General features: G+C 37.6%; 1 protein-coding gene across 1 annotated transcript in view; it reads right to left on the bottom strand.

The window, feature by feature from the left end:
• LOC145764711 (laminin subunit gamma-1-like) overlaps positions 1 to 25912 on the bottom strand; it is a 145169-nt gene that overhangs the window by 90614 nt on the left and 28643 nt on the right. Inside the window, exons 2-3 of the mRNA XM_082576369.1 lie at positions 18523 to 18677; positions 7470 to 7616 (exon numbers count right to left, since the gene is read on the bottom strand). Of these exons, the coding sequence (XP_082432495.1) occupies positions 7470 to 7616; positions 18523 to 18677 (302 nt within the window). The remainder of the gene's footprint in view (positions 1 to 7469; positions 7617 to 18522; positions 18678 to 25912) is intronic.

Raw genomic sequence — 25912 nt, 5'->3', positions numbered from 1 at the left:
TCCGGGAACTCCCCGCTACCGGGGGGTCTAACGATCGATTTCCAAAATGCATGGGATTTGACACCTAACTTTTAAACCGGTGGTCATAGAAAGCTCAGACTAGTCTCAAAAGTTTCATCTTGAAAAGTTAAGATAAGAATGTAACAGTTTCAGAAGTGTCAGGTGTATAGTTTGGCCCGTACAAACCAAATTTGGCCCAAAATGACCCACTTAGCCTACCGCGATGGTACAAAATCGAAAATTTGGCAATAATTGGCCTTAATGAGATGGCAATGGGCCTAAATTTTTGATTAATAAGCTATGATAGGGTTGTAACATTTTTGAGTCATATATTTGCCAGACTTGACTATGCTTCAGGCACATCATTTCCTGCAAACATCAGAGTGTGTTACTTCTTTTTCGTCAATTGATATGTTCAAATCGACATTGCCAAAACCAACAATTCTCAGCTCGATCGATGTTTGCTTGCAAGAACACTGTAACGAAGTTAAGAGCTTGCTTGCTCTATTCCTTCAATCTTTTGCAAAAGGCTTGGCAACTCAAAAAGGGTCTCTGCTTGGGTTTGGTCCTGCTGCAAATGAGGACACAGGATCGTTGTTGAAAATTGGATGGGCAAGTGATGATGTCCTACAGAAACTGGATAATCTGCCAGTCCACAACCTGGGTGAAGAACGTAGTGTCGGATTAGCGAACTACAAGATAAATGTTTATGGTAAAAGAAATCTTAATACAGTGTCCAGAAGCGTAGTTCTCAATAAAAGCACAGATTTACTTGAAAATATTCAGAAGATTGACAAAAAGAAATAGGAAAAACCAGTACAGAAATAAGACAGCAAAGAAATTAGACTGCAATGGAATGAAAAGATAAAAGCTTATGAAGAAAAAGGTTACTCTAAAAAATAAGCTCTTAATATCAGAGCAGAGCAAAGTAAACTTGCTGATTTAGATTTCCTGAAAGCGCAAAATCCACCAGGGCCTTTCACCACTTCTGAGGAAGTGAGTGCTTACCTTCAAAGTGATGTTGTAACAGATCACATAAAGAACAAAAGACTTTGCACTGAAGTTCGCTATGCAAAGAAGACATGCCTCTCCCTAAAATCAAGTGCTTCAATATTCCGACTGAAACGAGACTATAAAAATTCCAGATTTGAAGACTATGCCAACAACCTTATCAGCTAGTTAGATAATTCACGTTCATGTACAACAACGTCAGACCTCCAAAGTGTGCTTTCTGCTATGCATTTGCTTACAGAGGCAAATTCAAGCTCCACATCAAACGACCAGGAATCTGATTTTGCAGCACCAGCCTATCAAGTTGGTGAGTTCATAGCTGCCATCTGGATTGAAGGAAGCTAATAACACTGGCACCTTGCTAACATTGTTGAAGTTGTGAATCGTCGTCGTCGTCTGAGCTTCTGGGGCTGAGGGTCTATCCTTTTATGGGTCTATCCTTAATATTTATCTTGGGTCTATCCTTAATGATGATGCCTTACTACTTACTTACTTCAAGAAGGTTGGCAACAGCAGAGATGAAGAAATATGGATTTTCCTGAAAATCCTGAACTTCTTGTTAGTGTCATATGTCAGATCTGCCCGAATCAAATGCTGTGTTTCAAATGAAACAGTTCAACTATTGAATGAAGCTCTTAATGAAAAGATAAAAAACACTAATTTGATATCTGGAACTACACAATACTTCCATAACATTGGACCTTTGAAACATAACTATTATTATTATTTATTTGCGTCAGACAAAGCTGTCCATATCCAAAACAAAACAACGAAATAATACACAACGAAATAATACAAATGCACAAACAAACTATGATTTAATAGCATCCTGTTCTTATTATTTTATCAGATAGACACTGAATATATAGATAGACACAAGCAATACTGAATATATATAATATGTCACATTGGTAACTGACACGTACATATTATATGATATATATTTATATTCCAAAAGAGCAAACATGGGCAAGAAAATTGAAAATGCTTTATAATGACTGGCTGTATGCCTATATTACAATTTTTACGACATTACCCAAAACGTCCCTGATTTTAAACGTAATGATGTCATATAATCAATCAATTTTTTACAACTAGACATGCATATGATTCATTTGAAAGTACTAATTCGAATCATAATGTTTTAAACAAAAAATTACCCCGGTTTCAAACTTAGTAAGGTAAAGTTTTGAATTTCATAGAATCGCGATAGGCCAAATAGGCCGTTTTGGGCCAAAATGGGCCTGTCCATACACCTGACACTTCTGAAACAGTTACATTCCTATCTTAACTTTTCAAAACGAAACTTTTGAGACTGGTGCCAGCCTTCCATGACAACCGGTTCAAATTTTAGGTATCAAATCACATGTATTTTGACAATCGCTCATAAAAACCCCCGGTAGCGGGGAGTTCCCGAAGGGGCAATCCAAAATTTTTTTCATAATATGTTTTTTTACTACCAGTGGCATAATTTTGGGGGGTACTCAGAGTTTGTACTCAAAATTCGTCTTTTAACATACCCCCCTACTTAAAGGCATACTAAATGAAATTTTCAAACGGGAATTAAGCATTAAAATGCGTAAACTGAACATTCAAGAATCCATTTAAAAAAAAATTACGAAAAAAAACTTGTTTTCACTGGCACTGGCAAGGCCCAAAGTCCAATGTTTCATTTATTTTTAATTTTTTCAAAATGACCAAAAAGTGGAAACACTGCTCGAGAATACGTCACTATCGACAGCAATAACAAAAGCCACGTTATCACATCTGATGTTTTAACATCAGATCTGATGTTTTGAGCAAACTGTCTGATGTTTTGATGTTGAAATCCGATGTTTTGATGTTGAAATCCGATGTTTAGATGTACATACATTACATAGCCTACAGTTAAATCGCCCGCAGTAACAACTATTGCTTGATCAGCTGATTGCTAGTCTATAGCGACGTAAACTGTACAGTCGCATGCTTCGCTGCTCACGCCCATTCTCGTTTTGAAAGCTCTGACAAAAGCACGCGCGGAATGCTAATTAGACCGCAATGGGGCAAAATTTTATTGAAAACCGTTTTATGGTAGCATGTTAAACACAAAGAACGTGTACAATCGCCAAGTCAGGTTTTTCCTTTAGTATCCCTTTAAGAACGCAGAAGAACTTAGTTTAAGTGCGGAACACTGGACGAACCACATGTGGAACACGGAGTGGCAAAACCACACTTCTACGCTCCGTGACTTCATACCTGACGCCGATCCCCGTCTACCAGGGATGTCCCTCGCAAGGCTTGCGTGGATCAGGCTTAAACTTGCGAACTGGCGTTGGCCGCTTTCGTTCGGAAATGCACAAGTGGGGCCTGGCTCCTTCATCAGAATGCGAGTGTGGTGCCACTGAACAGACTGCAGACCATGTCATCCATCACTGCCTAATCCACCGGCCTCCACACGGAGCGCATGGTCTGAGGGTCCTGGACGACGAGACTGTTGAGTGGCTGATGATTTCCTGCCCTCCAATCTAGCCCGGAAAGATCTGCTCATACGCCGGTGATGATGACCACGACAAGGATAGTTTGGACAAATGACTTCGATTTTCGTTCCAGGTATTGCTGAGAATCGCCTGCTTGCTATTGATGATGGAGGACCTATATTTCCCTCTATGCAACGTTGTTAATTACCAAATTTAAGACTATTATCTCATTGAATCAGAGCAAGCATACTTCGTGGAATCACTGAGTAGGAGGACGTGAGGATTTCTTATCCAAATCGGCGTCTCGTAGACAATCAGTCTTTCCGCACAATTAACTTTTTACATTATTTTAACGTCAGACAGGATTGAAAAAATGCAAAGTAACAGGTTTTATCAAAAAGAATACTCAATCTAGAGATTGGGATCATGTTTACAGTGATCATATCAGATGATAATGAAGTCTACACAAATGATTGCTGTTGTAACGGAAGCGTGCGCTTGTAACGATGTCGTTTGTGTATACACTTGTACCACCAGACAACAATGTAAAGCTAATCATATTCATCTCGTAATTTAACTTAAGACGATGTTTTGATGTTTTTTAACGTTGATGGTAGTGAAAAAGTGATATTTGCGTAACAATACGTTGAAGCTTTAGCGTAGAAACAAGATGCAAGATAAAATCAGAGAACGTACAAAAGTCCGAAGTTTGGTTTCCCCTGAAGCAAATCCAAACTTTTGTCATATTTTCATTATTTTCAAGTATAATACAGTATCATTAAAAATATATACATTCAACAAATAACATTGAATAATAATTATTATAATTATGCTTTCAATGAAGAAAGATAGGTTGAGTGAATGCTTGAAAGTTTTTCATTGCATTAATCAAATTTGGGGGCAGTTCTACCGAGAAAAAAAAAATTTCAAATTTTTTTTATTTTATTGATATACAGTATATTGGAAATTTATCGTAGATTCCGAATATGCAGTCAGTTTTTACCTATTTGCCCTCATTAGGCTTCAAACGGAAGGTTTTCTGAACGCACCTCAGTTTAAAATGTGAATAAAAATTTGCATTTTTGTGAGAATGTTAGTTGCAAGATGTTTTGTATTTTCCCTTACAAAATCTAATAATGAATAAGCTAAATAGCGCCACCAGTATTTTGTTCATTATGTATATTTTAGTTGTTGTGAATGGACATAGAAGAAAAAAAGTCACATTTAAAGTCAAAGGCATAAATTTACCTATTTCTATTTTTCAAATGCGATTTACTCAAAATCATGTTTTTGTGTACTAAAAATGTTTCTTCTAGAAAACTACTTGTCAGAATTGGCTAAAATTTTTAACAGACGTACAATAGGCCCTTACGGATATAATGATTGAGTTTTGTTTGAATATTCAGAGTAATAAATATTTTATTACCAATTCCTGAAGTCAAATTTGCTCTCGATGCATAGCAATTATGAAATTTTTTATATTTAAAAAAATAAAAGAGTTAAAAGAAATCCCCTCTATCAATTTATGGTAGGATACCCTTCTAGATCACCATGCAGTTTGAAGTCCTTACCTCTAGCCATTTTCGAGTTTTTAGGGCTGCAATGGAGACAATAGGTTGATTTTATGTACAAATTCAAAATGGTATAAACCCTTAATGAATTGCCCCAGCCTAACAAAGTAAATATTTTTGGATAGCTTGTTTCCTCCTTTTTCCAGCAATATATGGTTTGTTGGGGTTTGTGGGTGAACTTTTGTTTGTAGATTGTTATTTATGACAAGTACAAAAAATGCGATTCTAAGTAGAACTGCCCCCTTAATCAAATTTATTTTACGCTTTCTCAAAGAAATGTATTACTATTATATCGATCAGTAAAGGTTGCGTGTACAAACCGAATCAATGTATAGTTTTTGAAAAAATCCTACGCGTTGTGGTGAATGAAAATGAACAATTTTAAGTTATTTCTGAAACCAAAGTTGGAAACAATTTTCCGTAAATACGCTTCGAAGCACATTAAAAGTACAAAACGAGATACACTGCAAAAAACACAATCTAATTTCAGATCATCTTAAACGTTTCAAACACTTCAAATTTTTAATTTTGGCGTTGCTAACGGTCCACGACATCTGGGCGAGTCCAACTGGGCGAAACCCACTTGGACGAGAGCATCTGGGCGACAACCCAAGTGGGCGACGGTCGAAGTGGGCGACGCCCATGTGGGCGACGGCCAAAGTGGGCGACGGTAGCGAAAGTTTAGCCGTTCGGAACGGCGGTGACCTATATAGTTGATCTAGTTGCTTTGCGGCGTCACGGTTTATCTTGAAGCTTAAAAGAAACCCCTCAGAAAAGAGACAAACGAATAGCCAAAACGTAGTTGACGTCAGTTATGAACGCTCTCTAACCGTTATCGAAACTTGTCAGTCGCAATACCGATGCTGATGGTGCATTCTGTTGAAACATTTTTCGGTATAAGCGACAGGCAGCAGAATCATCCGGCAACCACTGCAAAGTTCTGATTCCGTGTGACTTCAAGTCTTAAATGTAATGATTGTCAGTCACAATGTGTTCTGTAAACTGCTGATGCGCCTACGCAGCGTCTAGAGCATTCGGAATTCGGATTAAAAAATATCAGTTGACGTTCAGCAGCAGAGGACACAGCTTGTTGTACTAACTACATGCAAATCAGTAGCTATTAGCCTAGTGCAGTAATGATTTTATTTTAGGATTTGATTTGATTTTATGATTATGACAGAACAAACAACCATGCTGAATACCGAAACCACATGAAACCACATTATACCGAAATATGTTTCAACAGAATGCACCATCAGCATCGGTATTCGGTATTGCGACTGACAAGTTTCGATAACGGTTAGGGAACGTTCATAACTGATTTCAACCACATTTTGGCCATTTGTTTGTCTCTTTTCTGAGGGGTTTCTCTTAAGCTTCACGATAAACCGTGACGCCGCAAAGCAACTAGATCAATTATTATTATAGGTCACTAGTCACCATCGTTCCGAAAGGCTAAACTTTTGCTATCGTTGCCAACTTCGACCGTCACCCACATGGTCCGTCGCCCACTTGGGTCGTCGCCCAGATGGTCTCGCCCAAGTGGGTTTCGCCCAGTTGGGATCGCCCAGATGTCGTGTACCGGTTGCTAATCCGTGCATTATTTCACCTTTTTAATATAAAGGTTGCGAGGTTAACCAAACTTCAACATGGTAAGTTTCACTGGAAAATTTATTGTTTAACACAATATACCCTGTACCGTACGGAAAAATTTCTTACGTATAATTTTGCATGCAGGAACGTTTCTTATGTAAGCATTTGACCACATAAATGCTGAAACAATTGTGCAGACATTGCAGAAAGACATAGTGACATATAAAACCTGGAAAGCCATAATCAATTCTTAGCAACTGGTCGCACTCTTTTTTTCAAAGAAAAGGTATACCAAGTCTCACCAAAAAAAGTATTCTAATCAAAAAACCTAACCTACAGTCACCCATACAACAAGCACCTATTTTCACTGAAAAGTGAAGCACCTGGCCTTGTAAGTACATTGCGATGGTCTGTTTGACAGGTGGTGTGAGAAATATTGTTCCAACATTGTTAAAGATCAGTTTTACACAGAAACAGTTGTTTTTAAGCGAAACATTCAGATTTGCAATTAACATGTAGTTTTGAGTATAGGGGGAAATAACAACTACAATTTTTGTACCACCAAACCAATTAATACCTTGTATCCCAAGAAGCAAGCAATTATTGCTAAACATACAGTATACTACAGTAATTGCCTATGTAACAATACATTCACATGCTGTGATGCTTGATGATTTAAAACATCAATATTTTACTCTAAACAACCTTAATTTTTGTTGTAATTTCCAACCCTTTCCTCACTGCTGCCTTTCAGCAAAGCAGCATGGTAAGATATTTACATTACAGTAGAAAAGAATGAAGTAAGCTCAAGCTATAAACAGCAAAAACCCAATTTTACCTGTAACACAGGACTCCTGTCAAAGTTGTATGCACTAGGCCGACTTTCAAGGGTACTGAAGGCAACATTGCCCCCAGTCAAAGGAGATATATCACTAAAATCGTCCGTGCATAATGGCTTCTGTTCATCATCCACTGTGACAATTTCCTACACACATAAGTTCAATATTGTTTTCAGTAGACTAGACATTCCTAGTTTTGTTCGTGATGTACTAGTGTCAGGGGTGACGAACCTTTTTGCGGTCGCGGTCCACTTTGTCAATTACACATGAGTTATCGGGCCACACAACTTTTTAATCGTAACCTGCTATGATTAGGGGTGGGCAAATTCAGGTCGATTTTTCAGGACCCATTTTTTCTAATGCCATTTGGGCTGGTAAATATGAATCCGTTAATTTTTTTGCTCTATGACGTCATAATAGGTTGGTTCAGTGGCCATTTTTAAAATGGCGGCAAAAAATGGCTATTTTGCTCTCAGGACATACGAGTGAGACGAATATACCTGTGCAATATGTCTAAACATATGTTTTGAGGGTCAAAGATTACAATAAAAGCACTTTTAGCTACCTGGCATGACACCTTCTTGTATTTTTCTGCAGAAAAGATCATTTTTAGGTTATTGTTTGTGTATTTATTACGCCAATGATCGTTTGAGCTTCTTGTTATATGCAACCATGTTACCAGGAAGATTGAGAAGGCACTTTCAAACTGCATAGAAGTTCACGGATATTCGTTTTTGTACTTTTAGTTCGTGGCTGTTGTCAACTTCCGCGAACTTCGTTCACTGAACTTCACACATGAAGCGAAAATGGCGCGCGAACTTCCGTCAGCTCAAGAAAATTTACATCCCGATTTTTTGTTTCGCTGGGTCCAGGTTCTTAGGCTAGGCTATTGAGAGTTTTGAGGTTAGCGGCTTATCCCGTGAGAACTGGATAATCTAGAGAGCATAGAAGCAATGAATTGTGCAGTCGACACAGACAAGGATGTCAGCTACAAGGCTTCTGAACCATCGACATCCCAAATAACATTTCCCAAGAGAAAGCTTCGTTCGTCAAAACAGTCAGCTGAGAAACAAACCGTAACATCAGAAGAAATAAAGTTCCCGTCAGTGAAGGTGAGGACTGGACAAAAATCTTTCAATGAGACAGTCATACGTTGCTTGGTCCAGTGTTTCTCAGAAACGGTCGCATCGCCCAATGAAATATGCAAACTAATCGTCAACGTAGCTAATATGATATTTGGTCAACAATGGCGAACCGAGAACGAGGAAAACTGCAATGCCGAGAACAAATATGATGATGGATTGAATAGCGATGACGATAATGATGATGAATCTGACCAAACAGTACTTGATCTGACTTACGTAGGCCTACTCCCAAGTCGACGTACGATATCGCGTTATCTGGAAGATGCATCGTATTGAATCTCGAGTACGTTGCGCAACAGCTGCTGCATAAAGATGATAAAGTTATCACTACAGGCCTCGATGACACACAGAAAGTTGCCGGTCACCGTCATTACGATGTTAAAACAGATCACATTACAATCGTTGGAAATGCTGGTGATAAAAGGTCATTTACTACTGGTTACGTGGAAAATTTGAGTCATTCCGGTGAAGACGGAGCGATAGCGTACGGTTTCAAATTGAAAACCTTAGCTGTCCTCGCGAACTGCACTGTGGAGGATATCAAGAGTCAAATTGACTTTTGGATGTCTGACCGGGCGGCTGATTGTAATGTTTTACTGGACAAACTGGACATAGATACCAACAAGCGATTAAAATGTTGTGCTCACATAATACTGTGTGTTGACCACGGCATAGATAAAGTGTACAAAAATGCTGAGCAAAAAATTGGATTGCAAAATCTCTTACCACTAACTGTTGGTGAGAAAGTCTTCGGCTCCCATGGCACATCAGTTCATACCATTAGGACTCAAAGCACTCGCTAAGTTGTTTTCGCCAAGTCATGCGTCTCACAGTGTTTCGCTTTACAATGACTATACACAGTGGATGGAAGATAATAATATTGATCACCGAGGATTCAGAGGATTTGTATCTAACCGATTTGGGCGTATTGCAGATTTAGCGCGGTTGTATTTGCAACATCGTGTGCACATAGATGCGTTCTTTAACCAAGTGGTAGACATCAACAGCAATAAGTTGGTGCTTGCAGTTGCCGCATACGTTCAGAATGAATGGTTCACTCGATGCTCAGAAATCTACACCAAAATGGGAAATGTAATCATATTCCCTCTGATGCAATTTTGGGCATTGATGAGACTGACAACAAGGTGCGGCATGACGACAGAAATTGGAATGGAGTGAAGGTTTTTTTTTTATCAAAAATTGAATGTGATGAAAGAAGTGATGGAGGCCAAGCGAGAAGACGAACCAAGTGGTCTGGATAAGTTGGAAGCTGCAGTGATGGGGGAAGTTATTGATTCTGTGGAGAGGCAACTTTCGGCAGTCGAATTCCTGTGGCAAGATGTAAACGTGGGCGTAAATAGAGAAGCACTGAAGCAGGCACCACTGACAAATTTGGGCTGCGAGTCACAGTTTGCAAAATTTGGCAATCGTATAAGAGTTACAGTTGGGAGTATGTCTGTTACTACACACTCGCGGAAAAATGTGGTTTTCACAAATGGCTTACTGGTGGACTCCAGCTTTGAACAAAAATCTGTATTGGAAAAGAAAGCACGCTGGAAATGGGCAAGATGATCAGAAGAAGTCAGCAGCGTGAAAAAACTGGAGTCGGACTTTCTGGTTACTGTCGAAGCAACAAAAAAACTTTCACTGATTAAAAAAGCAGATCTAAAGAACAAGAAGACACAGAAGACCTTTCGTCAGATCGACTTGTGCAAGTTGCATGGCGGTCCAGTTACAAGTAGCCTACATCGCTTGATTTATTGGAATGTTTAAGTGGAAAACAACTTTTAACCGAAGTTAACCATCTTCGACTAACTATAGCACCCGAAATTCGACAAATGAGACGAGTTAAAGCGGCTGACGGACGATACCGGGTTGAAAAATTTGGTGCAGAAGAACTGAAGTCCTCCATTAAAAATGTACTAAAGCGAGTATCCAACATTACTACGACTGTGGACTGTCTTTTGAGCAGAATTATGTGAACTGGCATGTGTAATTATGCGGGAATGATTGTCAATGAGATATTCGTATGATTATTTTCTGTTAGATGGTAAAACACACTAAAAAATTTTAATTTTTCATGTAAAAAGCGTTTTTTTTCGTACTTTCAGATGATATCGCCACAGCAATGCAGTGAATTGCAAAACTGAGTTAATTTTTAGAATCTACGCCCCAAACAACCCATATTTAGACATATTACATGACCCATATGATCAAATCTTCATCTGATTGATGGAAAATATCAATTTTTCAGCGGCCATTTTGAAAATGGCCGCTGAACCAACCTAAAATGACGTCATAGACAAAAGAACTCATTGGATTCTTATTCAGAGAGAAAAATCGCCATGAAAAAATTGGGTCCTGGAAATACTATTATCAAAATGCCTTTATTTGCCCACCCCTACTATGATTCCCTATGAAATCTTTTAGAAGCGACTCAAGATTTTATTCATGAAAAGTAACAAACGGCAGATGAAAGTAATAAAACCCACACAGTTGAAATTATCTTACGCAGAATCGAAAGTATACCAACTGCAAAAAAATAAAAACAAATCATCTTGAGCAAAAAGGATAGAGCAATAGGACTTGCACTGATTATGAAGACACTGCAGGGGCTTTAGGCCTATCCATTTTTAGAATTCGGGGGGGGAGGTGATTTTTGGACAGTTGGCTAAAATCGTCATAGTCATTTCAATAACAACTTTCAACTCGTCTTCGTCATTTCAACCACTCCAATGAGTGGGGGGGGGGTGATCACTCCCCCACCCCTCCCCCCCTCGGATACAGCCCATGGAAGACCGTTTAATTTTCGAAGCGTTTGCTTTCATATGAGTAGGCCTATGATTTCTTCTTTTTTGACTCTATCCTTTTTGCTCAAGTTGACTAAATGTTTCGACCATTATGCTCCGAAACAACAAATCAGTTAATGAAATTTCTTTTTCAAACAACAAACAAAAGCCCATGCGAATCATACAGCTGAAGCTATGTAATGCAGCATTAAAGCATAAAATATTAAAAAGTAATAAAAATAACATACAACAGCTTTGAGATTTTTTTTGTTTTTAATGCATGAGCGATTGTCAAATTGCTTTGCGGGCCGCACAAAATTCTTTGACGGGCCGCAGGTTCGTCACCTCTGTACTAGTTAGTCAAATAAAGGCTACTACGCTTAAGATGTTACAAACGTATTCGCCGAGAACTCGAAACCACATAACTGATACCATCCACGATAACTTGACCTTGTCAACACTTTTGTAACTTACCGGTACTCAAACTTTAACCTTGTTGATATGAAAACAAAAATATAACTAGCGGTTCTTGAAATACACAATATTACTCATAACTTAGCCATAACAACGGTCATTTTAAACATTGTTTCTATAAAATATAATCTAAAAAAGTACGCATCAAGCAACCCAAGATTGAAGTCAGTGCTCCATAAAACCTCCTAATAGGATTGCAAATATTTGGAATGCATGGACTTGAGAACGTCTGTAGATTAGTTTAGTAAGTTGACAATTTAAAAGGTTTTACTTTTAACCTGGTCTCTCAATCACAAAACTAAAAAAAGATAATTGTACAAAAAATATTTAACTCTACAAAGTCCTTTTAAGAACTAAACTTCATTTTCAAATCATTTCGACTAAAGTTATACTCTGTGATGAAACTTCAATAAAGTAGTACCGTACGTCAACATCGCATGTGAAAAAAAGATTAAGGTTGTAATAGAAGTTTGAGTGTTCAACAGAAAGCAAACATTTTGGAAAGTAACACATATAGACTATAGTGAACATATCATAGGCGCCGACTTTTCATAAAACCTTGGGGGGCGAGAAAGGTGATGACGTCATAACCGTAACGCTATTTTACTCAATTAAAATAATCTTTGATTAAGCTTAGTGTCTTGTTTATATTGACAAATAGGTCGCAAACCGAATTTATTAAAACCGCTGCTTGAAAGGATTAGTTTTACGCATGCAGTACGCCTAGTCGTAAAAATTTTGATATTGTTAGCTCATAATAATTGGAACAGTTGGAAAACAAGACGATTCGTTTCCTTTTCGTGCGAGTGAATAACAACGATCAACACAATGAAGTTATCGAAATAAAACGCAAAAAATCATGATCTCAAGCAGAGTGAAAACCCGCTATCAGTTTTATTAACCTCGTTTCGCTAATTACTTACCTTCAAAGCGTTGACAACGGCAAAGTGTTTTCTCTTCTGTTTTTTATCGAAAGTCTTTGTAGTCTTTTACTGAATAGAGTAGGCCATGGCCACCTATAGATACGGCCTGATTTGTCACATTTTGCAGAAATTTCCAGGTTTTTCTAACTTTGAGCGAACGTTTAAATAAATTTTTCTAAAATTTAGATTTTTACGCTTTCTTTATTCTTTTCCCCAGATGACACAATAGGTTTTAACATCCTCACATGCTGAAAAACAAAGAAAATTTGATTTCGAAGATTTTAGTCAGACTGTTAATTTTCAACAACAGTCTGATTTTGTGTTTTTTTACTTACTTTTTCTCATTTGCTACTGCTTCCCCAAGGCAACAGAAAAGTTTTATGTCATTAGGAAACCGCAAAAAGTAAAAACATCTCAAAAAATGTCAGTCAAGCACTAGCAGTAGCTGTAATCAAAATAATCTGCAAAATGTGACAAATCAGGCCACATCTCCAGGCTATATACTCGAGTAAAGGTCGAGATGTTCGCAAGTGATTTTCACCTCAAAAAAAACAGGTTCAACTAACACAGGACATGCTGTTGTCTCCAGCTCGGGAGTTTTCAAAATGAACGCACTAAAAAATCATTGTCGACGTAGATTACGGAGTGTGAAATCGCGTCGGCCTAAGTAAAAGTTTTGAATACGTTTATTTGCAGTGATTCAAACTTAATTTTCAAATTCAATGATTTTTTGTCAATTGTAAACTTCATGCACTTGTTGAGCAATATGCAAAGCTCACGAGGCAAAACAGAAAGAGCTGTTTTAAGAGATCATTTTTTTATTTTTGCGTGTAGGATATAATCGTTCTTATTAGTACGTAACATTCCATGATCGTTAAAGTCGATGTCTAACCTTAGCGGCCGCATAAAACAATGATGTCAGGTTAGTTAGGTGATAATAGCAGTAAGAGACGTCGTTAATGCAGGCAATATCTGCGACCAAGACCATTAACCACCTTTTCTTTTATCGGTTTTCGATTTAATTCTCACACATTGTGAAGAAAACAATGCGTTCTGTTGAATCATAATTGTCTCACAGCGGGAAGACCTCGTTGAAAATAGAGCGTCTAATTTAGCTGGTTTACTGAATATTGCCGTGAATAGTTACGTGACTATTCCAGCAGCGTAAGTTACTCTACCATCTGCTTTAAATTTCCATACCGTATGTCGTATGAGAAAGCCATGCGATCAGCTGCTGTTTTGCGGGCAAGAGCAACGTAGGCTTTTCTTGCTTTCGGCATTCTTTAAGTCCGTTTAAATTATCTAAATCTCTTTCGCGAAGTGTTTTATCTTTAAAACACCACTTGTAATCACCATTTTTGTCGCCCCTCAACCATAAATTTACGGGGGGCGCCCCCCCCCCCCCCCGGAAGTCGGCGCGTATGTATCTACTTGTAGCCAATAATTCAAGTAGGCTAACATATAAATTTAATTGATATGAGCTATAATATTTCTTAAGCCCTATGTATATCATCAATCAACTACCGTACACTGAATGCTCACTGTATTTATTTTTTGAAAAGTTCTAGACTCAAAGCCAATTTTGCAATCAACCCATTAGCAAACACAGACAAGTCAGACATGTCAGACCAATGTAACCAGATGTCAATTTTCTTTCAACTACTTTACAGCGGAGAAGTCGTCAAATGGCCTTCAAAACTAAAAAGTAAAGTGCCGGTAGGCCAATGTTTGGTGGCGGCTTCTAGAAGCCAACACTTCTCCACTTCGTTTGTATTTCAAACTGTTATCGCATTTGCAACCTTTTTTTTACAAACAAGGCAGTCTCTCACACGCCGACGAGAAAATATTGCTGTGAAAAGTTTTGCAAAAACGCTGAGCGTCGACCCATCGCAACTCGAAGATCAATAAACACATTGAACGTGATGTTTAATTTTGAATGTTGGGCACAAGATTTGGCTGCCGAAAAGAAGCTCTGGTAGCTGCCTAGTAGCTGGTAGGCCATGCTTGGTCGCGGGAACAAAAGGAGTTAAGAGGCCTGTTATTGTGCACTATTATAAAATCTGATTCGCAAATAAACTTATTTTTATCTCTCTTTATATATATAATACATGAAACAACTAAGTGTTTAATTCAGTGATTCCCAAACTTTTTTCTATTCGCGTACCATTTAGCAGTTTCATACAGTGTTCGCGTACCACAACCAGAAAATCTCAAAAATATGTAATAAAAGCCCTGAAAGTTTAGCAATTTTTAGGATAGCGCTTCAAGACAATAATATTTTAATATTAGACTAAATGTGATTGCAGTAAGCTGTTAAGCTGTCGGATTAATAGAAGACCAACAAATAGGGTACACCACTGTCCACTACTGCTACTATCAGTAGCAATATTGAAAACTGAAGAGTTTTGGCTTTTCTGAACAACCTAGGTCAGAGGTTTTCAAACTGTGCGTCGCCACGCCCTTGGTGCGTAGTTTCAATTTTTCAAGGGCGTCGCACAATGATTCCGCTTCGTATCGAAACTCAATTGCATAAAAAAGCGCTCACAGATATTGTAATATCCTGACATGTGCAATCCTGACATGCATGAGAACTCATCGTTGCGGAACTGTAGCAATTGCTTGTGGTTGAACAATCACTTAACGCAATTCTAAATTCATTTCATCGCGAGACAAATAAAGGCTGGAGACACAAATAAATAAAAATGAAGGAAATTCCTATCGCTGAGTGGGTTGCAAGTTCAACAAAAATTTTCAAAAACGCCTTTTTTAATTTTAAATTTGGCCTTTTTTAAAATTTAATCTTCAAAATGCATAATAATCAATATTTCTCATATATCGTAACTTTACCAGATGAAAACCATATTCTCCATTGTTCAATACATGTTCTATACTTGTTAAATACTTGTAATGTGACGCCGAGTCAGACTGCGCTCCCCTCTAAGCCAGCCAGTGGTGCCAGATGTCACCACTGTAGCGGATTAAAACTCATCTGCTACAGTCCTTTTATTATATATATATACTTGCTACTTTCAGAATTATTTTTGCTATAATTTATTAAAATCCAAAATATCCATAAATATGAATGTTATAGACATTATTTTGGAATTATAATGTCAACGTTCAGAAGTAGGTAGCCTATACAGAAATGTAACGTGTCCACTTTTCGATCGATCGGTAGTCCAACACAACCGCTGGCTTGCCAGCAGAGCATGCTTTCAGAAATTCGGTTTTTGAGCAATACAGGCTGGTTTTAGAAAAGGCAAAGGTACCCGTGACCAAATTGCAAATCTCAGATGGATTATGCAAACCAGCAGGGAGTACAAAAAAGATCTGTACATGTGTTTTATTGATTATTCGAAAGCTTTTGATGTTATCCAACATAACATTCTTTGGAGTAGTCTGAGAGACATGGGAACGCCAATGCACCTGCTGGAACTCATAAGGTCATTATATGAAAATCAAGAAGCTACAGTTCGAACAGCATACGGAAATACAGCTTGGTTTAAAATTGAAAAAGGAACACGCCAAGGGTGCATTTTATCTCCTTCTCTATTTAATATGTACACAGAAATGATCATGAGGAGAGCAGGGTTGAATAATTCCAATATAGGAGTGAAAATCGGTGGTAGAATTATAAACAACTTGAGATATGCAGATGACACTACCCTTTTGGCCGAGAACGCACAAGATCTTGAAGACTTAATCATCAAAGTGAAAAAGGAAAGTAATAGGGCTGGATTGAAACTCAACATCAAAAAAACAAAAATTATAACAACTGGTAAAGCAGATAACATAAACATCAAGATCGAAAATCAAGAAATTGAAACAGTGAATGAATTCATATTTTTAGGCTCAAAAATAAGCTGGAATTCTAATAACTCACCAGAGATAAGGAGAAGAACAGCGCTGGGAAGAAATGCATTTGTTGGAATGAATAGCATTTGGAAGAGCAAGGATATAAAATTAGAAACAAAAAAGAAGCTGATCAAAACTATAATATTCCCAATTGCAACTTACGGATGCGAAACATGGACAATGAACAAAACAGACAGAAGAAAGATTGACGCATTTGAATTGTGGTGTTGGAGAAGATTACTGCGTGTTCCTTGGACAGCCAAAATAACAAATGAGAAAATTCTTGAACAAATTAAACCGGACATATCCCTAGAAGCTAAAATCGTCAGGCAGAAACTTTCATATTTTGGCCACATAATGAGAAGCAAATCAATGGAAAAAGACATCATGCTTGGTTTGGTGAGCGGAGGAAGAGGAAGGGGGCGCCCAAAAACAAGATGGCTTGACACGATTGTAAATGACAGTGGTATGGGAGTGCATGAATTGAAGGAGGCTGCGTGGGATCGAGAGATGTGGAGAAAGATGACGTATAGAGTGACCGAGAGTCGTAAACGACTGAACGGATGATGATGATGATGATGTAGTAATGTTCACTTAAGTGATACATACATCATTCATTAGCTAACTGCTCTTGGCTGATGCTGAGCTGCGTCGGAGTCTGCCTCGCTTTCTGACCTAGTCTTATTCTGAAACGATCCCTGTTCCATATCTAGAAAGCTAAAACCTCAATTGCTAAGGTAACAGGGATCAGTTGTCAGTAGATGTTACAGAAAATATATTTCGCACTTATTCAGTGCATCGTCAGTTCTGATCAGAACTGACGATGCACTGAATAAGTGCGAAATATATTTTCTGTAACATCTACTGACAACTGATCCCTGTTACCTTAGCAATTGAGGTTTTAGCTTACATCATTCATTCATTTATTTTTCGTCATTAACGCATCCCGGACGAAAAAGATACTACTAAAGTCTAAGTACAGTAACTACAATAGTCGATATAGGCCTACCAGCACGTTAATGAACGGGAAAAGGTGGCAAAACCTTCAAAGGTTTAAAACGTGCCTGAATAGTAAATCATGTAGTAGCCTGTCTGTCTGTAGCCTAGTTAGCACGGCCACAAAACCCATAAAACAAACAGAAGCACACATGTAGCAACAAATGATAGATAGAGAAAGAAAACCGGACATAAAAGAAACCCATCCTCAGGCAAAAACCCGTTTCGATGTGGCCCAGGAGAGCAAAGTGTTGAGCTCTTTCTACAATCAGACTGCACATCAAGCAGTAGCCTACGACGATTGAGGAATTTAGACAACATGAATTTGACGACATGAACATGAATTATTTAATTATGACGACATGAATTTAGCTTTATTCGCTGACGACATTTTAATATTGATTGCTTTCATATTTGACGTTCTCATGAAAAGTGTTCAGCTCTGTTCGACACTAAGACTCTTTCCTGTTGGACCATTCCTTTCAGACCTTGCATTGCCTCCTAAGAAAATTTTCCACCAGATTTTTCTTGTATTATTTTGGCATTAAGACCTTTTCACAGTCTGACAACCCTGATTACAATGCTTATTTTATCTTGTTTGAGTTTGGCTTATTTTTGGCCTTTCTTCTACCTATTTGGCCTCAATTTGGCCTTTTTTCTTGTTGAGTTTGGCCTTTTTTGCAAATTTCAGTCTGGCAACCCTGTTCTAAAGTCTTTACAACAGAAAAAATGGACTGGAAACAAGGCATCGAATTGCAGATTTTCTAATTTGAAGCATCATGCGCTGACCCTAAATAATCAGAAATAAAAATATTAAAGTGCAGTTCAGTAACAATACGCAGCAAAGTGAGGCTAAAGTGTGTTACATACTTTGTTGTCTATCCCATACGTGGAGAAGCACGAGCCGGAGTAATACTGGAAGGGCTGCCAATGACAATCAGAGCAAGTCTTTTTGTAAATCGCGAAGCTTTCCGGTCTTGACGTGTGAAATCGTACTCTGACATACGTAATATCAAAGGCTTTATCTGGAAAGACAATTGAAAAAAATGTATTTAGAGTTGCACAAAACACAAGAGTAGTTAATTTGCCATTTCCGAGTGAACTATTGATCAACTGAATTTTACACACAAATCTGGTCGTAGAATTGTTACAATGCGCCTCTCTAGTTTAATTTACAGTAAACCAATACATTTACTGATGTTGGTTAAAGCTATGAAAATTAATAGTGGCTCTTCAAATTTGGTGTTACAAGATACAACCGAATGCAACGTCATTTAAATCTACGTGCAACCCAATAAGTAACGAAATGTTCAATGAAATACTAATACGAATTGTCGTTCAGATCATACAAGCAAGAAATGACAGCACAAGTAATGTGCTGTCTGGAAATACCTAAAATTGAACAATTGGAAATATGTAGCCCGAAGAAAAAAATCAGAAGGTAGCAGACAAGTTCCTTCGTCGCAGAATGCCACTCTCACGAAAAGCAAATATGCCAACAAGCCATTAGTCATCCCAACTTCTTTTTAAATCGGCAAACGGCATTGTATCGATGATTTAACAAAGCATAACCTTTCAATGTGGTCATGTCGCATTTCAACATCATTCTGAAACACTTTAATTGAGTCTGTTCTGGGGTTCACACAGTAATTTGAATCTAGCTATTCATTATCTTTTTTAATTTGAAGAGAACATTACTGTATGCAAGACCAAATCTCAACCAAAACATTAAAAACCAACATTGTCACGCTTTGGTACTTGCCTAACACATACACACTTTTTAACTTAATACTAGGGCGATTTTTTTTTGTAACCTAAAAAACTCAAAAAGACGACTTTAATTTTGTGAAAAAGTCACCAAAAAAGTAACTTTATTCACTTTATTCAACGAAAACCAGAAAGCGAAAGAAATGGCAGCAATTCAACAAAAAAGCATCTAAATTACTTTCAAACTGTACTCAAATCAGAATTACACATTCAAATTACACAATGCAATGTTTACATTCTCTGGCAGGAAGTTTTTGTCAATCAAACACTTTAGCTGTTGCAGGGAAAACAATTGGTTACATATTGTTGTTAACACAATTTGTTTCATCGAAAAAATTGCTTTACGAATTTTCGGTAATACACGCGATACGAACAAGCATGGGCTCGTGCAAACTAAAATCCGTACCATAGTAGAAGATATATTAAAAGTCCCAGCATTACATACAATGTAAATTCATCTCTCCAGTAGCAATGAAAGATAAATAAATAAGGGATTTGGGCAAAAAAAGTATGAAAAATAAAGTGACCTAAGAAATGAAAAGTAACCTAAAAACACAAAAAGTGACTTTTGGTAGCTTTATAACTTCTTAAATATTGATCCCACAACCATGAAATTTTAGTTCTACATTTTTTTTGTTAATTGGTACAACTAAAAAAAAGTAACTTTACTGACAAAAAATCGCCCTATGTACCAGGCCCAGAATTAGAGGGGGGCAGAGGGTGCAGGTGCCCCGGCCCTCCTTTTGAAGGGGGCCCCCCGACGTGGAAAAAATGTGATTTGTGTGATTTTTTTCTTTTAGCCTTTGAAGTTTTTACAAAATGCTGTGCAGTGCAGGATTAATGCTACTGTAGACGTAGAAGTAGTTTTTCGCGCCGAGGGCGCAAAACATTTTTTTGCACGGGGGCCCCCCGATGTAAAAGTGCTCCGGGCCCTCATCAGCTAAATCCGGCCCTGCTATGTACTTCATCATCATTTTCAGCGTGTGAGAGCCCACTGCAGAGCGTAAGCCTTCTCCATTTCAAATCAAGTTTTACGAAATTAACAACTTTTTATGTGATGTTATATATTTAGAATAATTGAATATAATAAGCCTGCTTTTTTATATGTTCTCAGTGAATTTCTGGTCAAGGTGCATCAAAAACAAAAAATTACAATGCAACACTTTTATGGAGAAAAACGAATCACTTTCTACACAATCACAGCTCTGCCAGAAACTAGACTTTTAAGTTGAAACTTGAGGCGCTCATTCTGTGTCAACGATAACATGCAATGCTTTCTCTTGTGACAGTCAAAAGCAAGCTGAATACTTGAAAAAGAAAACGTAACTTACTAGGAGAAAATGGCTGACGTTTAATTTTGAGTAAACTGTTGAGTTTCCGGACACAGCTACTTACAATTACAATGTTGCAAAACTAACAAAAAAAGGCAAAATATAATGATATACAGTGCTAAATCTCGATTGGTCGCTTCAAGTATCACAACATGTCTCTATGCGAGTCTATGGGGCAGTGGCGTATCCTGATTGATTTTCCTAGGCATGCAATGGAGGGGGCTCATAGCCAGTGTAGGGGGGTCTGGGGCATGTTCCTCCAGGAAAATTTGCCTTGGGTTTTATAGCTTTTCTTGCAATCTGAGCCTTACTTAGCTGATAATTGTTAGAGCTGTTTTGCAAAAAATGAGGTCTGGAACGCACCAAGAATCCAACGTCTTAATTTTATATCTTTATCCTGCATTGCAAAAAAGCGGACTTTAAGCGCTATGCAGCGGTGTATGGCCTTCAGCATACACCCGACCCGCTTTCTCGATGATCTATTAAACTATTGTGCTTAGGTTTCAAAGTACAATAGCACAGCTTGCAGTAGGCTTCATCAAGTCCAGTGGGTGCTTTTTTCGACAATGGAAACTGTTTTTCCCACTCAGTATTATATTTTCACTGACTGTCGTAAGCTGGCTTCCACTTCTTTGAAGATGCTATGTTAAACATGCAAAACCAGTTGGGCTAAAGCTTCTGCAATGCAATACAACGAATACCAGTTTAAAGTTTAAACTTGACCAGCTGAAACAGGATTAGATTACCGACCACCCAACCGAAAAATCCCTGGTGCTCTGTGACATCGCCAATGCCAAAATCTGACTGAAAACTTTGATACAGTATAGAGTTACAGTATCTGCAGTACAAAGCCTCAAGGACTATGAAGACCAAAAGAAAAAAATACCAAACAAATGCCAATCGGGAAACTAAAAAAGGCCAAGCGGCTAAACAAAAATCGTCCGGCCAAACACTTTTTAAAAATTTCTTAAATTTGGTTGTAAAAAAGCCAATCTGGCAACTCTGTCTCCAGATAGTGATTTTTGTTTTGCACGCAATTTCAAATCAGCATGCCTTGGTCGCATTTGCGCCACAGTGTCTTAAAAGAGTGGCGAATAGGCGAATTGTATTATATCAACGCATGCTGAGCTCTCTTCAGCATGCAAGGTTGCTAGGGTCAGCAAAGTTGCCATAGTTTGAAAACGAACTGTTGTTTCGAATATTGAAATTAAGAGAGCGATTAGGTTCTGCTATTAACATTTTCTATTTCTACGCCTAAATTCGTTGTTCCAGAAAGATTTCTGATTTCATCAAAATTGCAAGGCATGCATAGAGAATGCGCCATTGCTGTGGAGTCTATGTGACCTACCAGGTTAAGACTGTGGTGAACCTCAAAGTTTAGACAAACCATGAAGTTGAGACATTGCGCTGGCTGCAACATGAATTGTTGTCTAAAAGCAAGAAGCAAAATCTGTTTAGAGTAAACAGATTAGAATGCTTGGTCCATCCAATCCAAAATTATGAGGTTTAAAATGTAAAAATGTGATTGTTAAACCGATTGCTGAATCAAACCAAAATTGACAAAGTTGTGTTTCACGAAAAAAATAATTTAGTAAAAAAAAATTAAAACGTTACAAAGGTTAAAATCCAAAGTATGGTGTTTTTCCAGATTCTATATAAAATAAATCCTCCGCTCTGTTGCCAATGAAAACTAGCGCAGAATGTCACACATTAAAAGAAACTTCTTGTCTAGTTATTAATGTACTAAAGGCAGTAACGGATGTAAATAAATATTGAAGGGAGGCTCCAAAGACTCAACGAAACAGATTTTGCAATACAAACTAGACAATGTCAATTTTAAGGTGCAATAAGAAAACAGTTTGGCAGGGGGTCTGAGGAGGTACGCAGTTTTGATCACTTTTGGAGCATTTTTATTTTTGTGCCCAATTACTGTATGTTTTTTTTTTTCATCAAGACGCACACTTTTTATATTTGACCAAATTCACCAAGTTAAAACTATATTTCGTCGAAGTTTGAGTTACAAGTTTTGGTTTGAAATTGACGTTACAATTCAAATAACTTTCGATTTCAACAGTTTGTGCGTTGAAGGTTTTGGCCCTGCGTGCCCAATGCCCCCCCCCCCCGATTAGATTATAAATGCTATAAAAGTATAGGAAACGAGGCGAGCTTAAAATTTTTGCAATAAAGACAATAACTGTATATTGTTTGGTTGATTTTCGGAGCGCGTGACCAAGTGCCCGCCTTGGATCTGCTATTGTGTAATGGTATTTGTGAATTTAGGTTCCTTTTATGTAACGCAACAAAATTTACATCGTATTATTTAAAAAATAAAATCATTGACATCTAAACCAACCAAACATCTTGCAAAATAGCATTAGTTAGCTTTCTCGGTAAATCAAACTAGTCCTAATTCCGCAGAAAAATACTGGCAACTCTGGTGAGACAGTGACAAGGTGTTCAATTGAATACACTGTGAAAGTGTGTTGCCTTTTGTTTGTTGGGTCACAGGCTCACAGCTGCAAGCAGTGGATGAATCTCATACAAAACTACGATGTCACCTTACAGTTGAAGCAAAGACGAGGCAGTCTCTCTTTCTTGAAAGCGACAGACGCTCACCTTTGTCTCGCAAACGAGAACAGGAAATCAGGTGTCTGGAAACGAGGTACGGTATTTCCGAGCTTACGGAAATCAATGGCGGATGCGATCAACGAAAAGTTTTATGAAAAGTATAAGAAACGTGCCTTTACGGTTGGTCGCTCGCGCCAAAAGGGTCAAGTTTCAACACAATATTTTTAAAATGCGCAGCGTTTCAAGGCATTTCAGCCAACATTTCAATAAACCCCAATTTTAACACAATATTTAAAAATTGGCGCACAAAAATGTTTTTTTATGCTGTGGCTTCTTAATAGAATGGATAGATTTTGCTTAATGTACCATTAAATGAAAGCTAGCCAAACGGTTCAGTGTAATTTATGTCTTAACTAATGTGTTAAACGAGCAACTTGATCTTATACGTCCCAACAAGCACGGTGTCTTGATCCATTCACTCACTTTAACCCTATCACTGTTTTTCAAAGCAAGCACCAAATAAAACAACGCTGACTTTGCTTTTGTATTGGCTGTTTATTTTACAATGAAGATAAAATAAACGAATTGAAAAGGAATTTTGTACAGCAAAACGTTTCGTTTTCATATGTGGTTTTGATAGTGCCGCTTTCCACACAGCTAACAGCAAAGCTTGTCAGAGCTTTGATTTATAGCAGTGGCGATGATGGATTTTATATGAACAATTGAACATTAAAACTATTTCTATTGGGTTTTAACCAGAAAGGTAATGTGGTAATGTATGAGACTGAATTTTAAACAGTAAAACAAAGACTTTGGCTTTCTAGAGCTAGACTAAGTGTAAATAAACATTCACCAAAACAACTCTCTACTGTATTTGCCAAATCTCAAACTGAAAACCAGTAATAAGGTGTTTCAAAGTTTTTATTTGAGAAATACAAGACAAAATAAAGAAAAAAAATAACCATATCCTAAAACGAAACTTTGCGGCAAAATAGTTTTGTTTGAGCCTCTGACAGGAGCGTAATCAGTAAGTAGCTTTTGGGTCCGGGGGGGGGGGGGGCAAATTCAACAAAACACGATGATGTGTAAGTTTACATTAATTCAATTTTGCAAGTACCAGGGCTGTGAAATCGGAGATAAGTGTGAAGGATTTTGGCATGTCCAGAGTTAAGTCAATTCTTATTGGGCTTATTAATCATTCCTGAAAGCTCATCCGAAACGTTGATCTGAAACTTTGTTGATCAATCCAAGACAACTCTCGACTCTCATGCCACTGCGCTGAGAAACAATGTCTCTTTAGACATTTTCTTTGAACAAATAAAAATGAGTTAAAAATCATGTAATTTTCACTTTGTGTGGAGCTACATGTACTTGAGAGGTTACTGATATTTTTTTCATTCACATTACATTTTAAAATCCTTTTTCAAAGTATGATTTCTTGTTCTATGCATTGCGCTTTAAAACTTTTCTAGAAAATAAAAGGGTTTGTCCTTGTCAGTTTTTGTGAAAGTCACCGTTTCAATAGCTTGAGTCTAATTACATTTTTTTTAAATGACAAAGGACAAAATTTTAAAAATGCGGCAACACTAAAGCCAGTCTTGGCCAGTCATAAATCGAGGAGTCGGAGTCGTATATTTTTCGCCCAACTCCACAGCCCTGGTAAATATACTGTAAATACAAACCCCTTCCCCCCGTATAATACAATCTCCCTACTGATCTACCTGGGCAACCAATTTTAATTATTCATGTAAAAACAGTGGTTCTCGTCTAAAATAGTTTTGACCCTGGCCCCACTTTAGTCTTTAAAAAAAAATCTCCGGCAACACCATAAACACTACCTACTTTTAAACTTTAAAGCATTTGTTTGCGGTAAGTCATTGCAATGCTCAGGGTGTGATATGAACTGTAAATGCACAAGATTTATTGCAATTTATTTTTATACTTAATAACATTGTTGATGGGAGCTTTGCACGTGATGCAAGTCATTTGTTTGATTCGAGGTTCCAACTTAAATCAGTTTCAGTCTCAAATCACGCTGGCTGATTTCTAATTGCCTTCTCTTAGCATGTAACAAATCCGCCAAAGCACTCAACCCACATTCGACCAAATAAGATGATAAAAATTTATCAGTTTTTGCTGTGCCAATAAAGTATTTAAGTGAGGGTAATATTTTTTTCCCATTCAGAGATAGCAGCACGAGACGGAAGAAAGCTCTCTCCGTGTTTAGGAAAAGCAATTATCTGTAATTGACAAGATAAAAAAGTAGCAATTTTTTCTTTCAAATATGGGATGTAATAGAAGTGTGACGTAATGAAATGACAAGCATTGTGTGAAAAATTCAATAAAATATTCAAAAAAACAAGAACAAACTTGATATTTTTACCAATTAATTTGATAATGAAGAAGTACATTTTTATTTTGCATTTCCAGTTAAATTGAAATGAAATGCTATGATAGTGATTAGACAAATCAAGAAATGAATTCATGATGTCACGCCCCACTAAAATTTTGTCATAACCCACTGGTGGGGAAGAGGCCCCAAGTTAAGAACTACTGGTGCAAAACCTTTCAAATGAGTAACAACTCCAGCAAAT

Source organism: Aplidium turbinatum, chromosome 2 (assembly GCF_918807975.1).
Source record: "Aplidium turbinatum chromosome 2, kaAplTurb1.1, whole genome shotgun sequence".
Classification (NCBI taxonomy): domain Eukaryota; kingdom Metazoa; phylum Chordata; class Ascidiacea; order Aplousobranchia; family Polyclinidae; genus Aplidium; species Aplidium turbinatum.
Note: the sequence above shows the minus strand (reverse complement) of the source record. Positions and strands in the feature narration are given on the sequence as shown.